Consider the following 25,691-nt stretch of genomic DNA (forward strand, 5'->3'; position numbering starts at 1 on the left):
CGAATTTTGATTTCCTCATCTGGAAAATGAGAATTATACCACCCCAGAGCTTAGTATCAGGATCCACTTAGAAGGTGCTCATGACCTGTAAAGTGCCTTACAAATACGAAGATGTTATTGTTGGCATTCTAGATGCACTAGAATACTTTAGGATAGGAGCCACAATCCTTAGGACAGAGTTTCTTAAATCTAGGGTCGATGGACACACACTGTGCCCTGCCCCTGGAAATGTATCAATTTGGGGTACATGTGTTTTGGGGAATGAATTCATAGTCTTCATCAGTATCTCAAAAGTTTTCTAAGATCCAAGAACCAGTCTCAGAAAGGTAAGTTACCTGATGGCTTCTGATACTGGCGTTCTTCTCCATAGTTTACAAAACATTCACTGTCTTGCTAGGTTAGTAAGAGGCAGAAGTAAGTCAGGGGAGTATCAGTGTGAATGGCCACTGAGGGTTACACAGCAGAAGACCAGAGGGTCCTTATTCCCTGGTGATGGAGTGCCTACTCATACACACTGCCCCACTCTCCAAGAGCATATGACACCTCTCTTCCTAATATTAATGTTCCTTACCCTCTGGGTTTAATCTGGGCTTAAAAGGAAAGGGGAGGGGGTGGGCTGCACCACAAGAGGGGCAGGTAGAAAAATACAAAAGTACAGGGGCGCCTGGGTGGCTCAGTTGGTTAAGCGACTGCCTTTGGCTAGGGTCATGGTCCCAGGGTCCTGGGATCGAGCCCCGCATCGGGCTCTCTGCTCCGCGGGAAGCCTGCTTCTCCCTCTCCCACTCCCTCTGCTTGTGTTCCCTCTCTCGCTGCCTCTCTCTCAAATACATAAATAAATAAATAAATAAATAAATAAATAAATAAATAAAAAGAAAAATGAAAAAGTATTAAAAAAAAAATCACTTGGGAAAGAGGCTCCTCCCTAAAAGTCAGTGACCACTACTAAGTCCTGGAATTTTAAAAAAGCTCATTGTGTGATAGGACAAAAAAAAAAGGTTCTGCTGACACACACACACACACACACACACACACACACACATCTAAATTACACATCTGGAATATATGTAAAAGGACCTATTGAAGTTATTTTTTTCCCCAAAGGTGGTATTTCAAGAGAGTGATATAAATTGATGTTTACTATTAACACGCTACCTATGGACTTTGAAGGCTAAAAATAAATTTGGTCTAAAAAATCATGACATTTTTACATAATCACTCCAGGTAGAAGGAACTTAAGTGAAGCAATCTAAGGTCCACATGATCTTATAAAAGAGGAGACTGAAATTTAAACGGCATGCCAAAGATTAGAAACTAGGGCTTCTCATCAAATTCTGCCCCTTCAGGAATGACATAGTCAAAATTAAGTTCCCTGGCCACCAAGCGCAAATCCATTTTACAGGCTTGCTAGAAAATTCTTCACTTGTGTTAGCCAGCTACACGCCAAGGCGTGATCCTGGGTTTTCAGCGGCATCTGTGTCTTCAATATACAACATGGAACATCAGTCTGAGGACAGCAGATAGTTTTTGCTATCTCCTGGAAAATGGAAGCAAACCTTCTCATTCTCTACTGACAGCATTAAACATTTCCTAATTCTGCTTGCCACCACCTTTCCACGGAAGGTCAAAAACTGGGTCTTAAATGAACCAGACAGGACTTAATTGAATGGAAAAGCATAGGGAATAGGAAATGCCAGCAGAGGGACAAGCCCAGCGATTTGCTGTCAGTGGCTGAACCGTAGCGCGTCCCCAGATTATTTCCAGGACGGTGGCAGGAGTGCTCCTGGCAGCTTCCCAAACATCAGTAAGCCAGGCAGCCTCACTCAGGGCATTTCCTCGCCATCCCTTCCGCAAGCAGGAGAAGAAAGGGAGGAGGGGGGAAGGGACAAATTCTCCAGAGCTACGTACCACGTTCTTGTAGAAAAAATAGAGAATCATGTTGGAGAGTCGTGTGTAACACCAGTGCCCGTGGACAAGCAGGAGCCTGCCGAGATGCTTAAACTGAGCAATGGCAAAGTCGCTGGCCATCACCGCCTGCAAAGGTAACGGGGACAGGACGCCACCGTGAGCCATGGGACATGTTAACGCAGACGCAGCCGGGCAGCCTGACCATCGGCAGGCTGCGACCGGTCCAATCTGTTGTTTAAACCGTCCGTGCAGACCCACACAAAATAAAACAAACCCAAACAAACAGAAACTCATGAACACAGAGCCACAGTCAGCTTTCCAGTAGGGTCCCACGAAACAAGACTTCTCTTTGGATCCCACTCGGGACGGAATTTTGGCAAATGTACTTTCCTGGAAAGCAGCTCCCTTAGCAAGAACGCCATGCGCTGCCATTGGCATCCGCTTCTCCTCAATGAGAAGAATATTGAAAGGACCGTAGTCATGACTTCATGAATTTCTCAAGGTTTGCAGAGAATGTCATAATTTACAATTCTCTGAAAACCCCAAGCCCCATGTCCGATCTTCCTCTGACGGCGTTTGCTCCATACATGAAAAGCAGTCTTTGGACAAGCTTTTATCTGACTTTTGTGCCCAAACACACTATCCGATATGCACACATGTGCACACACACACATACAGATAGGACCCTCCCCTCTCCCTCATTCTCAAGTACCATCTTCCTCCCTCCCTCTTGAGATCTGTAGGTCTTTTATTCAAATCCTACTTTAGTAGCTTTCATCGGTGTCCAAAGTCACACAGTTACGGCAGGGCTAAATATATATATTATTAGGATCTAGAGGAGCTACAGATTTTAAACTGAACGAGCACGCAGTTAGAATTACCCAGGAAAACACCCCAGTACTCACACAGTAAATAATCAATAGACACAATTCCTGTCTCCCACTCCTGATCTAGCCACGGCCGGCCTCACTTTACACAGAGATTTCACCGTGGGAATGTTGCCCTTGGATGGGCAGGTGAAGTTCATGGTACTTGGGCGCACGAAATCCACTCACCTGCATGCCTTCTTGACCTGAGATCCCAATCCCAATGTCTGCCACTTGAATCATGCTAACATCATTGGCACCATCACCTTCAGGAGACCGAAGAAAAGGCAAGAAGCATATGAAGGGTAAAGAAAAGATGCAAACTCTGCAAAGCAACAGTGACCACTCAAGCAAACAAATCCTTCAAAGTTTATCCCAAGTCTGCAAGTTACCTGGAAGCTAGTGAAACAGACATTACATGTCGCATCCCGCTGCCATCAGGAAGAATTCTAAACTCAATAATGCCTTAAAATCTTTCACGCTAAGCACCTATCTGGACTGATCTCCCCCTTTTCCGTGCCACTAACTTTACTTTCAATTTTCCAGATATCTCTACTCCTTCCAGCCACCGCACATGTGGTTTCTGTATCCTTGTAACACTGGCCTCATCACCCCCACCTCTCGGGGCTGGATTTCCATTGCTCTTGACCTCAGCTCAGATGTCACTTCCTCTGGGAAACCTTCATATTCCCTTTAGATTAGATGCCTCTTCCTTGGACTCCAGTGCTATATCATACATATCATATGATATTATGGTTGCTATATAGTTCTTGGTCTCCCCAACATACTGGAAGCTTCTTAAGGGGAAGTATTACATTCCTGTTGGTGATGAACATTTGTTGTTCCCAACTGCCCACCAACCATTCACCTGTTTTCAGTATCCTGATTTTCCTTGGGAACTCAAGGAAGAGAGAGATTCTCTCTCTCCCTCTCCCTTCCCCCCCCCCCCAAAAAGGCCAAAAATTTATAATGGCCTCCAGGACCCCTACATGATCTGGCCACCTGCCACCTGCCCATCACTAATCTACAGAAAAGTCTTCCCTTTGCTCAATCTGCTTTGGCTTTGAACACACCGAACTTGGCCCATGGCCTTCACTTTCCCTGTCCTCACCAGGAATGTCCTCCCCTCAGATTTCCCATGGCTCCCTTATCATTCTCTTCAAGTCTCTGCCCACATGCAGCCTTCTCAGTGATATGGTCTTGGAAAAACAATGAAGTTAGCAGCCCTCCTCCTGTCCCCCCAGCGCTCTACATCCCCTGGCTCTGCTTTTATTTTTTTTAATAGCACTTGTCACTGCCTGATATATATTTATGCCTTTTTGTTTTGTTTCATTTTTTATTATATGCCTCCTATTGAATGTAAACTCAAGGAAAAAGTATTTTGTCCACTGTATACACTCTTTTATCTCCACTGCCTAGCAAAATGTCCGGTAAACGGAAGGCACTCAATAAATACCTGTTGAATGAATGCATAAATGATTTGTTCATGCCCCTGAATTTAACTTTTCTGAAGGTGGCACTCTTAGACTTTTCAGTTCTATGATTCAGTACATTTACCCTCCTTAACTTAGTTGATCTGGGGTTCTGACATGCAACCCAAGGCCCTACCGTATTGCTTTCCATGTCACACCCCTACCCCATGGTTCATAGTGGGTGGTCAAAGAGGTGAGGAAGAGAAAGGGGGAGGGAGTAGGGGGCAGAGAGTACGAAGGGAGAAAAGGGGGAAGGAATGTGGGGGTGGAAAAGGACAGACAGAAGGGTAAACGGACGTAGGACATACGGAAGGAAGGATAGACAGAAGAATCAATCCCCCGGTGGGGCAGGAGAGTGAGCAGCCCTCGGCTGGATCCCCTCCCCACTCACCGATGGCCAGCGTCATCACCCGCTGATGGCTGCGAACCAGCTTCACCACTTCGCTCTTCTGCAGGGGGGTGGCTCGGCAGCAGACCACGGCCTGACAGCAGGCAGTCAGCTCCAGGAACTGCCTCTGCAGCCCCTCCTGTAGGGTGCACTGCAGGGCCTTCCCAGTGATGATGAGGCCAGCCCGAAGCCCGCAGTCCTGTGTGTGCTGTAAGCCCTCCCTTAGGGACGCTCGCTCTGGAGAGGCGGGATTCTTCTCCTGAAGTTCTTTCAAAATGGTGCTCATCAGCGTCTCACAGGCATCCTTGAAACAAGAGGCCAAGACAGTTAGGCTCAGGGCTCCCCTGGCGGCCATATCCAGCTAAATTTATCTTTAGCCACCGCTGTGTCAAGGCTAGTGAGTAATTAGCTACTTCTGAAGACCTCCCAGCTCTTCTGCAGAGATTTCCGTGTATATGTGGGGACCAGTGAATAGGACAGAACACATCTCACTCCCGGTTCTACAACAAAAAAAATAACGTAGAATTTATTTGTACAATTTCCCTTCTCACACAGGGACTCTCAAGAGTCCTTTGGTCTTTTTCTACCACTCACTATGCTTGACTTGAGGCAAATTACATCACCTCTCTGAGCCTCAACTTTCTCACGTGAAAAATGCAAATGTCTACACATGGTAATGTCATTGTGAAGAATGAGGGAGAGAACATGTGCAAAGCTCCTCGTGTAGGCATGGCACAGAATTTAAAGCAATAGTTAGTATCTTTATCTTCTTTTGGACAACATTCATTCATTCATTCATTCACTGAATATTTATTGAGAAACCACCTTATACTAGAAAACATTCCAGGTGCTGGGGATTGGTCAACGAGCACAAAAAAAAAAATCCCTGCTCTCATGGAGCTTACATTCTGGTTGAGATGTTCTCAGTGGTGCTTGTCATGTTCGGTTTGTGTGCTTCCCTCTACTCTCCTCACCCCCACATAGTCAGGAAATACTACAGAGATCATTTTTAATTTACTTTTGAAGCCTTCACAATGCCTAAAAGAGAGCCACATCAGACAATGAATACTCACTGGACAGATTCTACTCAAGAAGACTAACAATAAAATTATCCAGAAATTACTGTGTCAAGTGACCACCAAGGACAGAACCTAACAAAATCCAGGAGTCTTGCATTTAAGTTTAGACATTAAGACTGAAAGAAAAAAAACAAACAAAATTGAAAGTTTATTTGTAAGAGAACCCCTCACTCAGAGGTCATTCACTCTTATTTCAAATGCTGTTTAATTAAGCATTTCTCAGCCCACAACAAAATCAAATGGATAGGGAAGAAGGAGATATGGATACATAGCTTGACACTACAAAGACTTAATAACTACAGAAGCTACACACAAGAGTTCCAACTTTAGGGGCACCTGGGTGGCTCAGTCATTAAGCGTCTGCCTTTGGCTCAGGTCATGATCCCAGGGTCCTGGGATCAAGCCTTGCATCGGGCTCCCTGCTCGGTGGGGAGTCTGCTTCTCCCTCTCCCACTCCCCCTGCTTGTGTTCCTGCTCTCGCTCTCTCTCTCTCTCTGTCAAATAAATAAATAAAAAATCTTTAAAAAAAAAAAAAGAGTTCCAACTTTTTTTTTTAAAGATTTTATTTATCTGATAGCGAGAGAGAGAGAGAGAGAGAGAGAGAGAGCACAAGCAGGGGGAGGGGGAGAGGGAGAAGCAGGCTCCCACTGAGCAGGGAGCCTGATATGGGGCTTGATCCCAGGACCCTGGGATCCTGACCTGAGCTGAAGGCAGATGCTTACCCAACTGAGCCAGCCAGGCACCCAAGAGGTCCAACTTTTAAAACGGAGCTACCCAGCAACCTGTACCTTAGGAACAAATCTGATCCTATACACCTCAAAAACCTCCTAGGAAAAAATGTGTGAAGACGAATCAAATATGCCCTTCATAGGCTCAACATGTAACAGCAAAAATTATTTTTAAAAACCTTCTAGAGTTTGGTTACATTAAAATGATACATTTAGAAGGTAACACACCCTGAAGTCATTGAAAATCAGCATATCAACATGATGATATTGAAGGTATACATTAAGTGAAAAAATACAATACTATAAATACAGACTTTGCAGGCTCATAATGCACAGAATAGTCTTGAGTGGATGCCCTCCAAAATATAAACCTAAATTATCTGTAGTTTTATGATTCTAGAATGATTATAGATGTTTTTATCCTTTCGAGTATATATTTAGTTTTATAAATTACATTTTCATTATAGAAATATGTATAAATATACACACACATACTCAATTTCCTTATTTGCAGATTCCATATATGTGAATTCACCTACTTGCTAAAATTTATCTGGAATGCTATCATCAGTATTTGTAGTGCTTTTGTGGTCATTTGTGGACATGCACAGAGAGAAAAATTTGAGTCATGTGATAGGATTCCAGCTGCCACTGAATGAGGAGATGCTCTGTCTTCATATGTCAGCTCCCATACCGTAAATAAGTGTCCTTTTCACTGTTTGGTGACACATTTTCTGTATGTTTCTGCTTTTTGTTGATTTTGCGGTTTAAATGGCCTCTATGCCCAGTGCCGAAGTGCTGTCTAGTGGTCCTATGTACAAGAAGGTTGTGATGTGCCTTGCAGAGAAAGTATGTGTGTTAGATAAGCTTCATGCAGGCATGAGTTATGGTGCTGCTGGCCATGAATTCGATGTTACTGAATCAACTATACACACAGAGTAACTTGTTGTTAAACAGAAACACACGTGGAATAAAGTTATATATTGACTGGTTGACAAACAAAATGTTGTGACCAAAGGCCTATGGGAACCTATATATCCCCCCCGGGGTAATGGTTCCATGTTCACTAATTCAGCGTTTAGGACAACTTTATAGAATTTAACCCCATGAATACTGAACATAACTATAGATAGGTAAATACAGATTACATAATATATAATACAATACAAAATGTACACCTGACACGTAATCAGCTGGAGATACTTAGACAAATCACAACCTTTTGGAGTTTCAGGCTATAAAAATGAGGATAATTTTATCTGATCTGTCTACCCTTTATAACTGTCAAGTAAGATCTTGTATGAGAAAGTCTGTTATAGATTCTAATTAACATGAAAATAAAGAGTTACTATCTCAGGAGAAATTTTTAAATGAAATCATAAAAATAAAACTTAAAAAATTAAATGATGGATCCCGAAAGGGCTTTATGTATCACAAGGCAGTAAATAATCCAAGATATGGGGGCGCCTGGGTGGCTCTGTCGGTTAAGCACCTGCCTTCGGCTCAGGTCATGATCTCAGGGTCCTGGGATCGAGCCCCATATAGGGCTCCCTGCTCAGCGGGGAGCCTGCTTCTGCCTCTCCCTCTGCCCCTTCCCCCCACCCATGCTCTCTCTTTCTCTATCTCAAATAAGTAAAATCTTAAAAAAAAATTAATCCAAGATAGGTTTGTATTAACCCCCTGCCCTGAAAAAAACCCCAAGACTATTATGAGAATGGAAACCATGTAAAGTTTATAAGTGGCTACATTTACTGTAATCCAACTTGCAAATTTAGGAACAGGAGCTGATGGAAATTCATAAAGCTGCAGTACTACATTATAAAAATGACCAAATATTCTACTGGTTTCCAGGTGGCCCACTTAGAATGTCACAGAAGCAATTTCTTCACTAACTGACAAAGCAGGTTCCATGATCTTTCTTTTTGTTAACTCTTAGCATCTCCTGATGGAGAGGAAGGAGTGGAGGAAAAAAAAGAAAAGAATACAGTGACTGAGCCCCTACTATGTGCCTGGCATTTTATATGCTTGGACTTGAGTCACCATAACACTAAATTATGTTCACTGTGTTCTGTTTAGTTATCTGGAAAATTCACACAAGGTGGAATAGCTTTTGATAGTAAAAAAAAAAATTTACTTTTTGCACTTAGAACAGTCCATAGTGGATACTCCATAAAGATTTCCTGAATTGTTAAGTTTTAAATGCCTCTAACTATAAATCACAGGTTTACAAGTAAGTTCTACAATCCTAATGATTTTACTACTCACAAAAATGTCAAAATCAAACATCAAGAATTGACTTTTCTTTTTTAATGTTCATTGAGTCCCTTCTGTCTGCCAGGCACTGCATGTTTAATTTATAATCTATATTTTCTCATTTCATGCCCACAATGACCCTATGAAATAGGTATTACTCTTACATCACAGGTGAAGTAAAAGGCCCAGAAGAAAACTCCCCACGGTCACATACCTGGTCACGGGCAGGCCAAGCACACGAGCCAGGGGCTTACCAACCTTAGTGCACAGCCGTTTTAGTGACCAAAATGACTAATGGACAATTTTCTTATGCTCAGGCCCTGCTGGTACTGTAGGGGCTGCCTGGTGGTTGTGGTTATGGGTCTCTGGGCGACAGCCAACTGCCAAGGATAACCCATTCTGTGTTGAATAAGGAAAATTCTCTTTCCTGAAAATGTACGATCTGCTTAGGTATTGGCTGAGGCCTGACCTTAAAAACATGGCTAACCAAACATGGCAGCCTGTGACAGAGCCCCAAGATGCGATCCAGATGAGAAGCTCCAGAGGATTTCTGAGAGGCAGGTTGCTGTCAGCGAATGGATGTCATTGATTAAGTCTGACTATTGAGAAAGGAGAGAGGAAGGTTTTCCAAGCTAATTAAATAACATGCACAAATCTCAGAGAATATTACGATATTGGAAAATTAAAAAAAAAAAATGCCTGTTTAACTGATTAGAACCTGTGCTAGAGATTAACGGGGGTGGGGCAGGGATAATTATAAAAAAATAAGCTGGATCCAAACCTCTTAAATTCCTTCTGAAGGGAAAAAAAAAAAATTTTCCCTTCCCATAAAACAGTTCTTCAAACTTGATATTCTCAACAGCACTATATCTAAGAATTGCCACTAGAGGGCATAATTATCCTGAGAGTCTATTTTTGTAATTAACCATAAAAATATTAATGTGTTCACCTGATTCTGATAGAAATCATCACTTCCCCTCAATTTGAAAGAGAGGTATATTCCTGTCCCAGAACTTGATACATTTTGTCATTATGGGCTAAATCTTAAATACCTTGAAATCCAATGTGGAGGGGGCGGGGAAGAAAAAAAGCAAATAAAAAAATAAAAAGGCAACTTTCTTTAGCAGTAATTCCTTTGAATTAATGTTTAACCGTGAAGCCTTTAGAAGAACTACGGTACCTTCCAAGGCACAAGGTAGGCTGCTGGATAGAAGACATAATTATCAAGGAGCTAATGGTTATTGGGTTTTTTTTCTCCTTACCTTCATCAAATCACAAATGCTCCCCTGGCTATGAAAAAGCAAAAAGACGGATTCGATCTCATTATACCTACTTTACTCTGGGTATTGAGGATAAAGAGCTTGTCACCCGGCTCCAGTAGTTTGCACGCATAAGCTACATTGATAGCTGTCTCCTGCTTGTCCCCTGTCAGCATCCAGATCTTGATGCCGGCTTTCTGAAGGGCTTCGATGGACTCAGGGACTCCCTCCTGCAGACGGTCTTCAATGCCTGTAGCACCTACAAGACAGCCAGAGTGCAACAGGGCTTGCAAGAAATCAAAGACAGCAGAAGCTCATCTAGGCTGCAGTTGAACTCTGTTAGGCAACCCCATCCTGAGCTACACATTGCTCCAGTATTTTCCAGGCATTCAAAGGAAGTGTGAAGACCCAGACCAAAATCATATACAATGTCGTATTTTGGGAAGGAAGCCTTAGGAATCACTGAGCTTATTAAACTTACTTGTTCTCCTTTCAGCTAGCTTTCTTCTCTGTAAATTGAGGGGAGCTTGTAGTTTCAGGCACTTATGTAACCTTGCTCTATAATTTTATAATTCTGTGATGCTCCCAAGGCTAAGGGAAGGCTTTTAAAGAGTGTCCTTGCCAATATGTTGCTTATATTATGAAAGAGCATTGAAAACAGATATTACAAGTCCGTAAGTCCGTCTTCTAAACCAACCGGGGCCAGATAAGTTTTGGAATTCAAAAGTTTTTCAGATTTTAGAAAGGTAACATAGTGCATCTATGTTTTGAAATACCTGCTAATGAAGCATATTAATACTTCTGTAGCAAAACTTACAAATGTTCATACTAATCAGGATAATAAAGACTCATAAAATCTTAACAAATCAGGCCTGATTTTGTAGCCAAATGAGTTCCGGCACTAAACCCACAGAGCATTTTTGAGTTCGGAATTTCAGATGAGGAAATGTGGACCCATACTACAGACACTGTCACAGAGAAATGACATAGATCAGGTATCATTACTCTTCTGGCTTCACACTAAGTGAGATCATTTTTTTTCTGTGAACCAGAGGAATGGAGCTCAGAGACTGCTCTTTTGGTATGTTAGTCCAGATCTCCAGATTCTGAGACAGTGGTTCTCAACCCTGGCTGCCTCTTAGAATTCCTTGGGGGGGCTTTTAAATATTCAAACACCCCAGCCACATGTCAGACCGACTGAATCAGAATCCCTGAGAAAGGATGCAGTCACCAGTATTTTTTAAAGTGTTCCATATGATTTCAGGATACAGCTCAGTTTGAGACAAGAGGTGTCCGTTGTGCAAACTTTAGCTGCAATCAGGAAGTAAGAGAAGAGAGAGAAACAAATTTCATTGGTCTGGCTGTAGGTACAGAATAAAGAATGTGGGCCCTGGAACTAGGTAGAGCTGAGTCTCCTTCTAGCTCTGTCAGCTATTAGCATCTGACTGTGAACGAGTCAATGAACTGCTCTGTGCTCTAAATTTCCCCTAAGATAGAGATTTGTTGTGCAGATTCAAAAGACCACACATACTAAGTACCTTATCCAATGCCTCGCAATCAACTTCAACTGGATAGCCTCTTGAACCAGGATATTTATTTGACTTGGTATTCTATGTTAAGTGATCAGGTTTTAAATGATCTTCTTAAGGATAACCATCCTGATCCCACCATAAATGAAGTCGAGTTCACTACAGTGGAAAGCAGAAGGAAAAGAATTGGAAACTGGGTACAGATCAGACTGGACAGGGTGGAGAGAACTATTTGCTCTATTAGATCAAAGTTGGGGGGTGGGAACCACTGGTGAATAACCTACTTAGAGATATCCAGTGTTTTCCAAATTTCTCTATTCAGACGATACAACATAGTCTACCTACCAAGTAAAGTGAGCTTGTTCTCCAACCTCATGGCAGATTCAAGGAGTAATTCTTCCCTGTGGTCAATGCTGGTTTCAGCTAAAAAATGGTTCCTCAGCCACTCTGCATATTCAGTGTCACTCATGACCTACGGGGGGTTGGGGGGAAAGGGGAGAAAAGAGCTATGAGAAAGGCCATATCATCTTGTGGGATCCTGCAAGGATTGACTGACCACTAGCAAAATATCAAGCCAGGTAATGCCGGGTTCATTCCTCATGCCACCTGGTCACAAGCTTTCTGAGATCAGACTACTGTAACACTGATGATGGATTGACCCGCTAGCTCAGTATCTCTTGGAAATCCTAGGCATCATATATGATGAAAGTGGGTTAATCTTTTCAATTAAGCCAGGAAGTATGCAGTTGGAAGAGGTCTCCACTTGGTAGTTAAATCTAGAAAGATCCTAATGATGCAGTTGAGAAAGTAGTGTCAGGATTGCTCAGTTTGAGGTATTAGGTAGCCAGCAGCACCACCGATAACGTCTGATGATTAGTTTATGGGTGAGTTATTGGTAAAGGTGAGAAGAGAGAGGGAGCCATACAACGAAGCAAGGACGTACCCTTCCAAAAGAAATTAAATGGAATTCCTGGAGAAGGAACCAATGGTACGTTTTCCCTTTTCTTTAGGTTGCCGTAGAGGGAGAAATCTACGTTTCAATTCTCATAAAGCAATATGAAATAGAGGGAGTGAAGCAATTTCTCTATTTACTTACTCTTACCCACAAGGTTACTGGACTTAGGAAGAATTTGACATCTACTGGGCTGCATTTTTATCAGGGGCAGGATCATTTCACTTGAAAAGGTAGAACTCTCTCCTTTTGCTTTGATCTTGAAATTCCGTTCTTCGTTCTACTGTGTGTGAGGCAGATTTTGATTCTCTACGCAGCTGGTTGACTAAGTGTTGACTAAGAGTCTGCAACGGATCCCAGTTTCCCCAAGGCAGCTCGTAAGAACTAGAATTTGGGTAAGAAATGAGAGATCCCTATGTTTGCCTTAGGTCCTAGCTACAGTCTCTAATTCAGGCTTCCAGGAGGCTTGTATTTTGGAAATCATAATGGATGGCAACTCATGCATTGATACTTTGATCTACATGTATTTCCCTGTCTTTTATACTCACTAGAGCCCAGAATGACAGAGGGAAATCGATACTCTGGCTTCTAACACAGCAAAAATTAACTGCAGGGTTTAGAGGGAGAGAGGGAGAGAAAGTGGGGTGGGGGAGTGTTTATATGGAGAAGAGGGAAAGAGGTGGCAAGATGAATTTCTTGGTTCTTTTCTAATATTTCCCCTACATGGGCTGGTTGTTCTTTGTTTCATGTTCTTCAGTGTTCATCAAAGTCTCTGTTATACCTTTACAACTAACTCTCTTCTCTCTCCATAAGACATCCTTCTCTTGTCTCAACCCCTACTAGACTCTCTATACTATATACTAGACTCTAAGCAGACCCCCACCCTTTCTGCTGTCCCCTCATCTACTCTGAAATAAAACAGGCAGTTGAGCTTTCACTGAAGGAAAAAGCACTATCCAGGTATTCAGTTGGCTATGTGGTTGAGCCATGATTACAGGGATAGCGCTGGCGAAGTCTTGGCTTATCAATGAAGGAAGGCTTGCATAGCCTCATTGGGGCTGAGAAGCTTGACTTGGTCAATACCCAAACCACATCCTACTGGCATAAAAACTTGACCAATTCACTTTAAAGTGCTCCATGTCTGTTTCTCCCATGTCCCCAGGGGAGGTTCTGGTAATATCACCCCTCAATTTCTTAGAGCTCTGTCTTCTTTCTTATTACTTAAATTTTTTAGAAAGAATACACTACATCTCAGGATTATTATCAACAAGGGAATAATAAATACTGACATAACATTTAGTAAAATTGGATTTATAGAAAAGACTTATAGGCATGTAAGGAAAAAATACTTAGAACTTTAGGGGAAAATTAAGGTCAGTCTCTGGCCTCATTCTTTCCAAAGAACATTTAATGCAGGAATGATATTTACGAAGTACTGAGGGAAAAGAAAGTAGGTCCAGGGATTTTTATTTCCAGCCAAACTGCAGTTAACATACAAAAGCACTCACAATACACTGAAACAGGTGAGAACTCGGAGAACAGAACTTTTAGATATTCTTCTGGCAAAACACTGAGAACAAACTCCAACCAATCAATATATATGGAAGACAGACGCTGTGAGTAGAGAGCCCACGACCCAAGAGCTTTCCCAACTGTGCAGATTAGGGTTTGATACATGCTTGACCCGAAGAAGTGAGGGCTACACAAGCGAAAGAATGAAGACGATGGGCCTAACTAAGCAGCCTCACCTTCTTCGCTATACATAAAGTGCGCAGGCCCCGTCTGGCATAGTCATCCAAGTGTTTCTGGGTTTTCTCCCTTATTATCATCTGCTGTTTCTCCAGACTTGCTCCATCTGAAATAATTAACAAAACAAGTATTCCCACCAGTCTGCCCAATTACAGACATGTTTTTGCAAACAATGATACAGTTTATCCCACAACAAACAAAAGACCTTGTAGTTCTGAATCCCAAATGTACATTTATAAAAGGGACCCTGTGAATAAATCTTTCCCTTGTTTCTTTCTTCCTGGGGAGAGGAAAAGTACCAAGAACTTAATTATGAACACCATCCCCACACCGTCAGTAACAACAGTAACAAGAACTGTAATATGCTAGCTGCCACTCACTGAACACTCGCCATTTGGGCAAAGGCTCTATGTATACTGCATACAGTACGCCATTAAACCTCCGAGGAACCTAGAAAAAGGGTGCGACACTCCCCATTTGTTGAACACAGAATGCGTAGGTAACTTTACCAAGACATCACTAATGGCAGAGGCCAGATCTGCACCCAGGTCTGTGTAGCGCCAAAACTTACATGCTTTCTCACCAAATCCTAGGCAGCTTCCCCCACTTTACCAAGTGCAGCTGATCCCCAAACATCCACGTGTTTCTCTTTATAAAGCCCATCGAGAGTGGCCTTTGAATTTCTGAGCCCTGAATATACTCCCCCCCTCCCCCCCCAGTATGAACTCACCTGGGGAAGCCACTGAGAGCAACTCCATGATGGCCGAATCAGCACCCTTCGTATACACCACGACTTGGTTGGAAAGGGGGTGCCGAACGACAACAGACATTCTTTTTCTTACTGAGTCGAAGGGCAGGATGTGCAGGAGCTGAAACGTTAATGGCCCCAGAGCACCGAAGTCCACCACGACCTGCTCTGGTGTCCGGGACCGTAAAGTGCATTGGTAGGCCCTGGCGGCATACACCAAGGCCGCTTCATCGGGGCTCTCGGCCTCATAACACAGGGTGGAGGCCGACGGCTGCCCGGGGGAGGGTGCTACCTCGCCCTCTGGGAGGCCCGGATCCCTGTTCTGTTGCTCAGTTTCTGTAGGGCAAGAAGAGTTACTAGAGCCCTGGGGGCTCTCGCTTGTGTGGGGGGCCTCTTCCTCCACAGGCGAAGCCAGTTTCATTCGACTGAAGAGGGAGAGTCTGCTCACAAAGGCATTTGGGACCCCAGGAGAGGGCTCTTTCCCACTGGCGAGAGATGGCGAACTTGATCTTCGGACAGACCATCTCTGGAAGAGGTTTTTAATCTCTTCCAAGGACTTTATAGGCATTCCACTCAGTGATGAGAGTCCAATCTAGGAGAGATGATTTGGGAGGGTCTCAATAATGCAGCCAAAAGCGGTTGACAACAATGTTGAAGTCAAACCAGGAAAAACTTAGATAAGAAAAGAGTTACCACTCCTTAAATAGCTAGGAGCCCGCTTCATACTTAAAACTGCCCCCCCGAAAATATTAGCAAAAATAAAAATGACCATAACGAAAAATATGCGCTAATGTTGATGGCACTGTAAATTTCTACAGCCATTCAGAAAGAGATCTGACAAATGACAGCAAAAGATATAAAATGCTAATATTGCTATTAGTGGGCATATTACAGCAGTGTTTCCTAATGAATAACTTAAAATATAGATAATCCATAATCTTTAGTATGTACATCCTAGCAATAGCAATTTAAAAATTGTAAGCAAAATAAGTATTCAAAAATAGCAAAACAGAAATATCTTCTTGAAATGTTATACAATATTTTAAAAATAAAATGTACAAAATCTATGGGGTGAAATTGGAAAAGCTATAAAAATATAAAAATTGTGTAAACAATTTAAAAATTTTAAAAATTGTGTGAGGCAATATAAGAAACAAATGAGTAATAATACACATTTTAAAACCCTGGAAAGAAAGTAAGTCAAAAGATTAAAATGGGCTTTTCTCCTCTTTTATTTTCAAGATTCTATAAAAGGTTGTGACGACGACTTTTCTGTTGTTTTAAAAAGGCCGGTAAACAAAGTCACTTACAGAAGAGTTATCAGCAGAAATTATCAGCTTATCAGCAGAAAATCACAATGAATGAGAATTTCTATTGCAGAATTTTTTGTAATTTTTAGCCTGATTTTTTTGCTAGCTCTTAATTTTAACAGTGATTAAATGTAGAATTTAATATTATGAAGGCCAATTAATTAGATCCTAAAATTTTCTCATTCAGAAATACCCAAGATATTAAAAAGTTTTTTCCTAAAAATGATTAATCTTCTGACAGTTGGAGAAACACATGTTGGTCAATTTTCACACGTATCAGAACTCAGAAATGAAGAGAAACAATCACAGATGAGGTTTCATACTCTGTAGGTTCTGATTAACTCCTTATTATTCAGTCTCTGTCATTACCTCAAAATATCATCAAACTTTTAGGTTCTTATACCAGCAGAGACCTTCTTTCAGACCACAGGGTATTATAGTCTTTGGGGATAAGGCAACAATATTTTTCAAACAAAAAACACTAAGAAGTGCCTACTTTGGAAACAGATTATGAGAAAAATTGTTACATGAGGAGAAAAAAGAACATCCAGTGATTTATTCTCTAATTACATGATCACATTCCAAAGAGCAACTCTCTAGCTGAAAGTCTTATAAAAACACAGTTTTCTGATCAAATAAAAGCTTAATTGGAAATAAGTTATTTTTATGTTAAAGTTGACCACCTCTGAAGTTGCCAAAAGAAAATGATCTGATGGAAAATTAAAATTTAATTGGGTTGTGCCACAAATTGAATTTTAAGTGGATATGTGCAAAAGGGGAGAAAGTTATTATACACAAGGAGGCCAGCACAGCATGTGGTCAATCACCGGTCTCTAAAACAAGTTTTTCTTTTTAATTGAAAATGAATTTTTCCATAAATTCTAAACTACAAATAGACTTTTTAAATCTAGCTTTTGTGGGAACTGCAGCATCCTGGTACCTTATAAATGTATTGGATTTTAAATTGAGTTAGAACTACCCCAACTGGTACATGAAAATGGTACATTGTCATTAGACATGATAATGAACCCAATACTTTACATTTTGCTTGACATAATGCATATGAGGCGGGAAGTCTCAGAAGCTTCAATTTGGGAAGGAAAACTAGGCAAAATGAACACAGCCACATTCTACTAGAGCTGTTCTCATCAGCTATCCTCCTAGAGGCAAAACAGTAGAACAGCACTGAGCCATACTTCATGGGTTCAAATCTCACTTACCCCACAAATTGGCCCTGTGACCCCAGGAAAGTTACTTAACCTCAATTATAAAATGGGGAATAGTGGAGTAATATTACCTAACTTATGGGGTTGCTGGGAAGATAACATGTTAATATCAGTAAATCACTTAGAATATCGTATGTGCAGAGCACAGATTAAGTGATATATATTAGCTGCTACTGTTATTATCATTTAGTAGTATTATCTACATAACAAGGCCAGTATACGTGCATTTAAACCCAAAGTTCTTTTCTGGAAAATAATCCTTGTTTGCATTAGAGACCTTACCTTTTGTCGTGGTTGGTTAGGAGCAGAAACCACTACTGTGTTGCAAATTGCCAATGCAATAAAGAAGTCTATGATGTACAAGGTCTCCAGTGGTGGATCTGGGGTAGTCTCATCTAGTGCGGTAAAAAGCTGAGGTGTAATCTGACTAAACTTGTCCAAAAGCCTGGTGTCTGGCACCACATCTGTTTCCTGAAAACCCAATAAGACAAAGTGTTATTACAATAAGTATCTTACAATGAGAGCTTTAAATTGACATGAGAAGTAGCTTTTATAAGCAGAATCTATGAACCAGGAGATAGTAAACGTTATTCTTCTAAAAAAGACTTAATATATATGGTGCCAAGGGAAGTGAGAATAGGAAAACAGACCAAAAAAAATAAGGGAAAAATCCAGAATGCATAATACTGATGGAAAGTATCTTGATTATTAAACTCAGCGAGAGACAGGAACAATGCCTTCCACCAAAATCTAGTTGATGGGTTTTCTTATTTTGAAATACACAGTTGCCAGAGCATCTAACAGCAAGTGATGATTCATCCAACAACTGAGGAGTACCAACTCTCTAAGTCAGGACATTATTCATACCATGTTATTTTAACAAAATATCTTATGGTTCGAATCACTACTATTATAAAAACAAAAGCAGAAACAAACAAAAGAACCTCTCTGAAATAAACATTAGTATGAGCAGGTGAACACATTTAAAGATCATTACCTAATAATATACTACAAGACATTAATGAGGGTTCCTCCAAGAGATTTCTGATCATCAAATATATTTGGCAACTGTATCCTGTGCCCTCCTCTTAAAGATCCTGAGTACAAATTAGCTCTCCGAAGTTCTGCTATTGAAAAAAAAAATCCATTTTGTTTAACACAGTGCTTCTCACGCCTACTGAGGAGTACTGGTTTTAACAAAAGAATGTTGTAGTAGAAATCTGTTTATAATCCAGTAACATGTAGACAATGCTTTAGAAATTTTTCAGATGAATCAAAAGAGGGACTATCTGCGGCAAATCAGATTTTCACAAAAGTGTCACTGTATTCTAGAGGAGATGTGGATGTAGTTGGCTGGCAAAGCATACTGACTGCAGGAAAGCCAGGAGAGGTAATTTAGAGGCAGGAGTAAAATATGGAGATGTGAGACATGTGATACTAGACTCAAAAGACCATGGCTTGTATTTTATGCGTAGGAGTTTGGTGAGAACTAGCCATAGGCTTAATAAGAGCATGGGCTGAAAATCACGTGGGCTTGGGTTCAGGTCCTAGACCCATTATTGCTCTTCGGAGCAATAATAAAAATAACACCTATATCACAAGGCGGGTGTATAAAGTGATGAGAATGAGATACCCACAACAGGAACCTCCAGGCAGGTTACCAGACTCACAATGGGTACAAACTATCTGCTGTCACATTCTTTTTTTTTTAAGATTTTATTTATTTGAGAGAGAGAGAAAGACAGAGAGTGCGCATGAGTGGGGGGAGGGTGGAGGGAGAGGGAGAAGCAGGCTCCATGCTGAGCAGGAAGCCCGATACGGGGCTCGATCCCGGGACCCTGAGATCATGACCTGAGTCGAAGGCAGATGCTTAACCGACTGAGCCACCCAGGTGTCCCTTGTCACAAAGCATTCTTAAATTTCTATCTAAATACATCAATACCTATTGTCCTGTGATATTTGACTTAGCAAAATTTGAATTTTATTGCAGTTTGGTGGAGTTCATAGGCACCAATAACCTGATGGCTGTTCTCTAATGAGTCAGCCACATTTCCTCATGAATCTCACGTACACAGTAACTCTGAGCCGGTGCCTGCGCCCTCAGTTCTTCAGAGAACAATCTTTTCCTCAATGACCTCCTTGCCAGAGGGAACAGAAGAGCGTGGTCAAGTCTGAGAGACTTCTTTCTTACTCAGTGCTTAGTCAGCCAAGGGATGCTTGGGAAACTCGTTACATGGTATTTATCAAGGTCTCTGATTATAGTGTCATCTAGGGCTTGTGAGATTCCATGGGTTGGAAAATGTTTCCAGAGACATCTGTGTCAGAACGCTAATATACAGTAAGCCAAATAAAACAAAACAAAAACCCAACTTATTTCAGAATGGAACTCTAAGAAATGTTTAAATTAAACAGGTTTCTTTATTGCAGCTCTTCTCAGAGACTTTGATGGGTATTGGGACTCTTCAAGAAAAGGTATGTGCAGGCTTCCCAAATTAAATTTTTTAGACATGTCTGTTCTCTGGAACACATTTGGGATTGCGTTAGAGACCTTATAAGCGTTTAGTGATTTCACTGTATCAACGATCTCTGCACTAGTAACTGGCTTCAGGACGTAAGGATTCTACTGCATCCCCAAATCAATCTAAGACCAATGAAAGGCTTCTACCTTCCACCTTTGTGGTAAACACTATTGACATAAAGTCAGTCTCACATGCCAGTCAGGGCATGTGCTGACTGCATGAACCGAGAACCTGGGCCATGAGCATGAGAAGAGAAGCGATACTAGAGCCCACCAAAGCTGGGGCTCTGGTCAGCAAAACTGTGTCTACAGAAAGTCCTCTTAATTGGGAGAAAAATCCAGAAACTCAGGACCACACAAGACAACTGTAACACAATATATGAAAGAAGAGCCCCTGAGATTTGAGGAAAGATCCCTATCACACTGCAGCTGCCTGCGTGGAGCATTCTTTCCCTGAAGTTGGTCTCTCCAAATAAGTTAATCCCTAGTAACTAAGATATTTAGTTGCTGAGCTGAAGAGAAGGTACAGAGTTATCACATGCAATTCTGATCTCTATGACTGCATCTACAGGGACCTTTCCTAAGACCCAAATCTTCCTCACTGAGACCCTGTCTTACAAAATTGGTTTTTGCTCTTTTTTCTGTGACAGACAGCTTCTGCCTTCTTGGAACTCCTCTCACCCGGAGCCAGGCCCGTACCACCCGGCTCTAAATGATTCCACGAGCGTGTCCTTCATAGAGTTGTAAGTTCCTTTAAAGGAAGGACCATCTTATATTGATCTTTGGATCCCTAACACAATACCTAGCACATGGAGAAGAATAAAAGTTTATTGTACACAACTACCAAACACTTGCTGATTTTATATTGTACAAGTAGGCGCTGGAGAAACAGAATAAAAAGATGTCACTCTTCAGAAAACATACATAAACCCCTCCCACTTGGCCTCAAAGAGACTTTTTTTTTTTAATGAAGAGAAAAGTCATCCTCCTAATTAAAGAATATAAAGCACAATGTGGATAGCTTCCTACAATTAAACAAAGCCTTATCTGGTTTCATGGTGGGACTCCAGCATCTTTGTCTGAATCCTATGTAACATCTATTTTAAAATTTTAGATTTTCAGGATTCATATTATGCCTTCCTACCAGGTTGCAGGTTTCATGTTCAGGTTGCTTTCTCTTTTTTCTCCCTCTATTTGTATCCAAATTCAACAAGCAAACGCTGGCCAAGACCCCTCTTTGCCCTCTAATAGTGCTGGTTGAAGCTTTAGGGTGGTCTTAAAACGGCTCCCCATTCCTCCCCCAGTTCCACCAGTAGCCACGGCTCTTATTTAATTTCCCACTGCCATCCTAGTCCAGTTTTAGGGGCTCACTGGCCCACCTCGACAACTTCGGCTGAAGTATGGACGCACACAAGCGTTCTTCTGGCTCCCTCAGATTCCTGACCACCACAGACCTGAAGGAAAAAGACGAGCACCCACGACCACACACGGACCTTCCTCCCCCACAGCACGTTCACCCACAGCCCCTTGTTTCTGAGCCCTTGCCTGTGCCATACATTGTCTGCCCCACATGCTCTTCCTTCTTTTTCTGCTCTGCAAACCCCTACTCATTAGTTTAATCCTAACTCAAGTTTTACCTCTTTTCTCCTCACCCCTTGAGAGTTGATCACTCCCTTCTTTGTGCCCTTACTCTACTCTGGATTAACCCACTATTACTGCATCTATAACATAGGATTATATGTATGTATTTATATGTCTGTCTCCTCTACCTAGAACAAAACTGAAGGACAGGGACATGTCATATTCATTTTATATCCCAGTGTCTAGTATTTTGCCGTTTTTCACTAAGCCATTCATTCATTCATGCCACCAATATTTTTTGTCGATCGGTAGTGTCAGGCACTCCTCAAGGAAAGAGGGGTGCATAGGACAGATAGGATCCTGGCTTGCAGGGAGCTCACATTCTAATGAGAGGAGACATCAGATACAAACACTAACCTGTGAACAAATAAGATGCTTCTAGACTGAGACAGAGAGAGACAGGGTGGGGATGAGGGTGGAAAGAACTTGGGATTAGGTGGTAAGGAAGGTTTACTGAGGAGGTGACATCTAAGCTAAGACCTCAATGACAGAAAGGAGAACCATATAGAGATCTCAGAGAATAGCCACCCAGGTAGAATGAACAGTACTCTCATTGAATGAAAGCAGAGAGAGGATGAGAGAAGCACAAAAACACTGGCTTACAAAGAAAAGGTTTCTATTTCAAATGGGTAAAATGAACCCAGGACTCAGGGGCCTCAATGACATTTAATTACCAAAGGTTGGCATATTTTTGCCAGCAGCCTGCCAAGGATCCTTACTCCCTGGCTCTCAACTTGCCTCCCCATCCAAGGTGCCATCTTGCAATCTTCCATTTCTAGACATCACGGCTCTCAGTGTACTCTTAAGCTGGTATTCTTAACCTGGGCTCCACGGACAGGCTTCTGCAATTGTACGCAAAATTTTTACAGATGCTAATTTTTTAGGACAAAGAATCTAAAGCTTTCTCAAAATAATCATAAGTCTCCAAAAAGGGTAAATTCAACTTGTCTAGAGCAAGAGTGAGATGATCTCATATTTCAAGGAACACCTACCTCTTTATCCTATATATAATGGTGTGGTTCTGAAAACCCAAAACCAAACAACCACCCCAGTGCGTCTATGCAATCAGACTGACACATGGCCTTGAAGTATAGGGCAAGTAAAAACAAAATGGACTGAGTGGGGAGACTGAGCCTGGTAAGCAGCTTCACTGAACAACCCTCAAAACTACTTCTCGAGGGGCACCTGCGTGGCTCAGTGAAGCATCTGCTTTCAGCTCAGGTCCCAGGACCCTGGGATCGGGCCCCTCATCGGGCTCCCTGCTCAGTGGGGAGTCTGCTGCTCCCTCTCCCTCTGCCTCTCCCCCTGCTTGTGCTCTCTCTCTCTCTAATGAATAAATAAAATCTTAAAAACAAAAACAAAAACCTACTTCTCGAGAATGGACACACAAGTCACTGAGCTAGATGTTGAGTAGTCAAAATATAAGTTCTTGCTCTCAAGGAGTTAACGGTGTATGTCAGAGAGAGAAATAAGGCCTGTGTAATGGGAGCCAAGGAAGGGAGGGAATGTGTAGACAGAGCTCAGAAACTGAGAAGAGTCTGAGAAGTCTTCAGAAGGAAGAATATCTAGGGGCGCCTGGGTGGCTCGGTCAGTTAAGCAACTGACTCTTGGTTTCAGCTCAGGTCGTGATCTCAGGGTTGTGACATCAAGCCCCGAGTCAGGCTCTGCAGAGTCTGCTTAGGATTCTTTCCCTCTTGCTCTCCACCCCCCGACCCCTCCCACCGCTTGCATGCAGGCTCTTTCTCTCTGTCTCAAAAAAAAAAAAAACATGTATGATAAAAAAAAAAAGGAGGAAGAATATTTAAAGTAGTTTTATAAGAAATAAGTATTTCATCAGGTTTGGTAGACAGAGGTAGGTTGCCAGTAGGGAGAATAAATTTTAGGTGGGAAATGGTACAGATAAAGGATCAGAAATATCATTTTTTCTAAGAAGACAATGAGACTAAATCAGGAAACTGAAGGGTGGGTGTGGCATAGCCCCACTGGGTTGCCAATGCCCTACTACTTCCAAGTAAGCATGAGTCAACAGGTGGCAACTTCCCGTGGGTGAAAAATGTAAAAGATCAGTAGAGGAATAGGTAAAAAGAGAAAAAAATAGATATCTATTTCTGATATAGCCTTTTTTAAAAGATTTTATTTTCAAGTAATCTCTACGCCCAACATGGGGCTCGAACCCACAACCCCCAACGAGATCAAGAGTCACGCGCTCTACCAACTGAGCCAGCCAGGCGCCCCTTTTTCTGATAGAGCCTTAAAGAGAGTGCACAGAAGAGGCTGTATGCATTCTTTCCCTATTTGTCTTTCAGAAGTTGGAGAAAAATTAAGTCTAGATGTTTGATATATGTGCTGCCAAAGCAAGTCTAGATGTTTGGAACAGTCTGACCTATGGCAAAGACACAATATGACAGGTTTTGTATCTTTAATGCCACAGAAATTAACTAAATGAGTTGCACTGAAATGATCGCCCTCGTTGCTGCAATTGTCATTGGCAACTTTGAAAAGAACCAGGAGAGTCCCCTTAAGGCCTTTCCGGGACAAGTGAGACCACTGCGGTCTACTCAGATCACATCTCTACTATGAAAACCATACAATAAATTCAATGCAGAAACACAAAAGATTCCCCACAGTGGATTCGTTCTTGTTAGGCCACCTATTTTAGACATCAACCAGTTACTGGTCTCATGACTGGGGAATCCTCATCTTGGTAAAACGCAAGTATTAATGAATTGTGGAAGGCAGAAAAGGCAGCTGGATTTTTACAGAAGCAATTTTAAGTACGACAGAACTTGTGACCTCTAACTCTTCCATGGAAGTATCGTTCCTCTTTCCTATCTTCCGCATGGCCCTCTATAGTTTCCTGCAGCAAAATGGGTTCGTCAGTGGGCGTGACTAAACAGTTTCCAAAACTTCCCTCTGGGAATCAAGCAACATCCAGCTGAGCTTTAAAATGGAAATACCAGAAAACGTCATTCTGAGGACTGGGAAAGGGGAAGAAGAAGACACAGGTGTGGTGGGATGTGGGGGAGGAACGCAGGAAGATAAAAAGGCCTTGGAGGGTACTTGAATTTGCCTGTGATTCAGACATCCTTCCCTGTCAGAGATAACCCCGTTAAGCTTTGCTGGCTCTGAGAGTGAGCCTTGGTCCTTAAACCCCGGCAGCCTTCTTCAGGCTCAGCCATGATTGGCCCTGATCAGAAATACCATGCTTTTTCAGAAATGATATACTATCTCTCAACACTGAATCATCCCACAAATTAGGAAGTCGTGATATTGTTTGCTTATATTTCTAATGATGTGTGGCAATTACACTAAACTGCAATTACGTAGTCTCTTCTCAGGTAGAAAAGACAGCTGTGTTCGGCTTTGTCATAATTACGAGGATGTTCTTTCATTATTCATGACGGATATGCAAAATTCAAGTCACGCATTCACACTTACAATGGGGCTACTGAAAGCAGCCTGTCTGGAGCGGGGCACTTCACTGGCTCCTTCTCCACTTCCCAGAGCTAAACAGTTCCCAGCAAGATGATTCGAGGATTTACTTCCCAAGGGCCCATTATGAACCGTCCTGCAGCTGGGGGCCCTCGGTTTTGCCGTATTGCTGAGGGAGTCGCTGGGAGTGTCTGTGGAATCTTCATCTTCAGAGACAGCTTCCTGGTAGGACTCTAACCTCTTGGCTGAGAGAGAAAAATCACACTGGGTCATTACCTGAGAAGAACCATTTGCAGGTTAAATATGTCAGGCATTTACTTCAACAGCTATTACACATCATCTCCTCCCTTTTCAAATCTGCCCTCCAAACTCCCCTCCCCAGATTCCCTTAATGAACTTACCTCACTGAGAAAAGTAGAAGCAATTAGAAAGCAACTCCCTTCTTATCCCACCATCAAATCTACCAACCTATCCACATCTGTATCCAAACTCTGTTTTTACTACTACTACTACTACTACTACTACTACTGATAAAGTTTCAAATGCCAAGCTCTCTCCATTTGTGATCTGCCTCCCACCCCTCTGGCTTTCTCAAGGACTTCACCCTTACAATTCTCCTCTTTATGCCGACACCGA

The 25,691-nt window shown here is 42.0% G+C and overlaps 1 protein-coding gene and 1 non-coding gene across 2 annotated transcripts in view; both read right to left on the bottom strand.

Annotated features, from left to right (window-relative positions):
- Nucleotides 1–25,691, bottom strand: part of ATP10D (ATPase phospholipid transporting 10D (putative)) — a 74,048-nt gene that overhangs the window by 15,670 nt on the left and 32,687 nt on the right. Inside the window, exons 9-17 of the mRNA XM_021701654.1 lie at nucleotides 25,062–25,300; nucleotides 17,747–17,935; nucleotides 14,911–15,520; nucleotides 14,180–14,286; nucleotides 11,825–11,951; nucleotides 10,025–10,209; nucleotides 4,635–4,935; nucleotides 2,961–3,037; nucleotides 1,906–2,031 (exon numbers count right to left, since the gene is read on the bottom strand). Of these exons, the coding sequence (XP_021557329.1) occupies nucleotides 1,906–2,031; nucleotides 2,961–3,037; nucleotides 4,635–4,935; nucleotides 10,025–10,209; nucleotides 11,825–11,951; nucleotides 14,180–14,286; nucleotides 14,911–15,520; nucleotides 17,747–17,935; nucleotides 25,062–25,300 (1,961 nt within the window). The remainder of the gene's footprint in view (nucleotides 1–1,905; nucleotides 2,032–2,960; nucleotides 3,038–4,634; nucleotides 4,936–10,024; nucleotides 10,210–11,824; nucleotides 11,952–14,179; nucleotides 14,287–14,910; nucleotides 15,521–17,746; nucleotides 17,936–25,061; nucleotides 25,301–25,691) is intronic.
- Nucleotides 23,777–23,853, bottom strand: TRNAK-CUU. Its single transcript has one exon. It is a non-coding gene; the product is annotated as a tRNA-Lys (tRNA).

This window comes from Neomonachus schauinslandi, chromosome 2 (assembly GCF_002201575.2).
Source record: "Neomonachus schauinslandi chromosome 2, ASM220157v2, whole genome shotgun sequence".
NCBI classification, from domain to species: domain Eukaryota; kingdom Metazoa; phylum Chordata; class Mammalia; order Carnivora; family Phocidae; genus Neomonachus; species Neomonachus schauinslandi.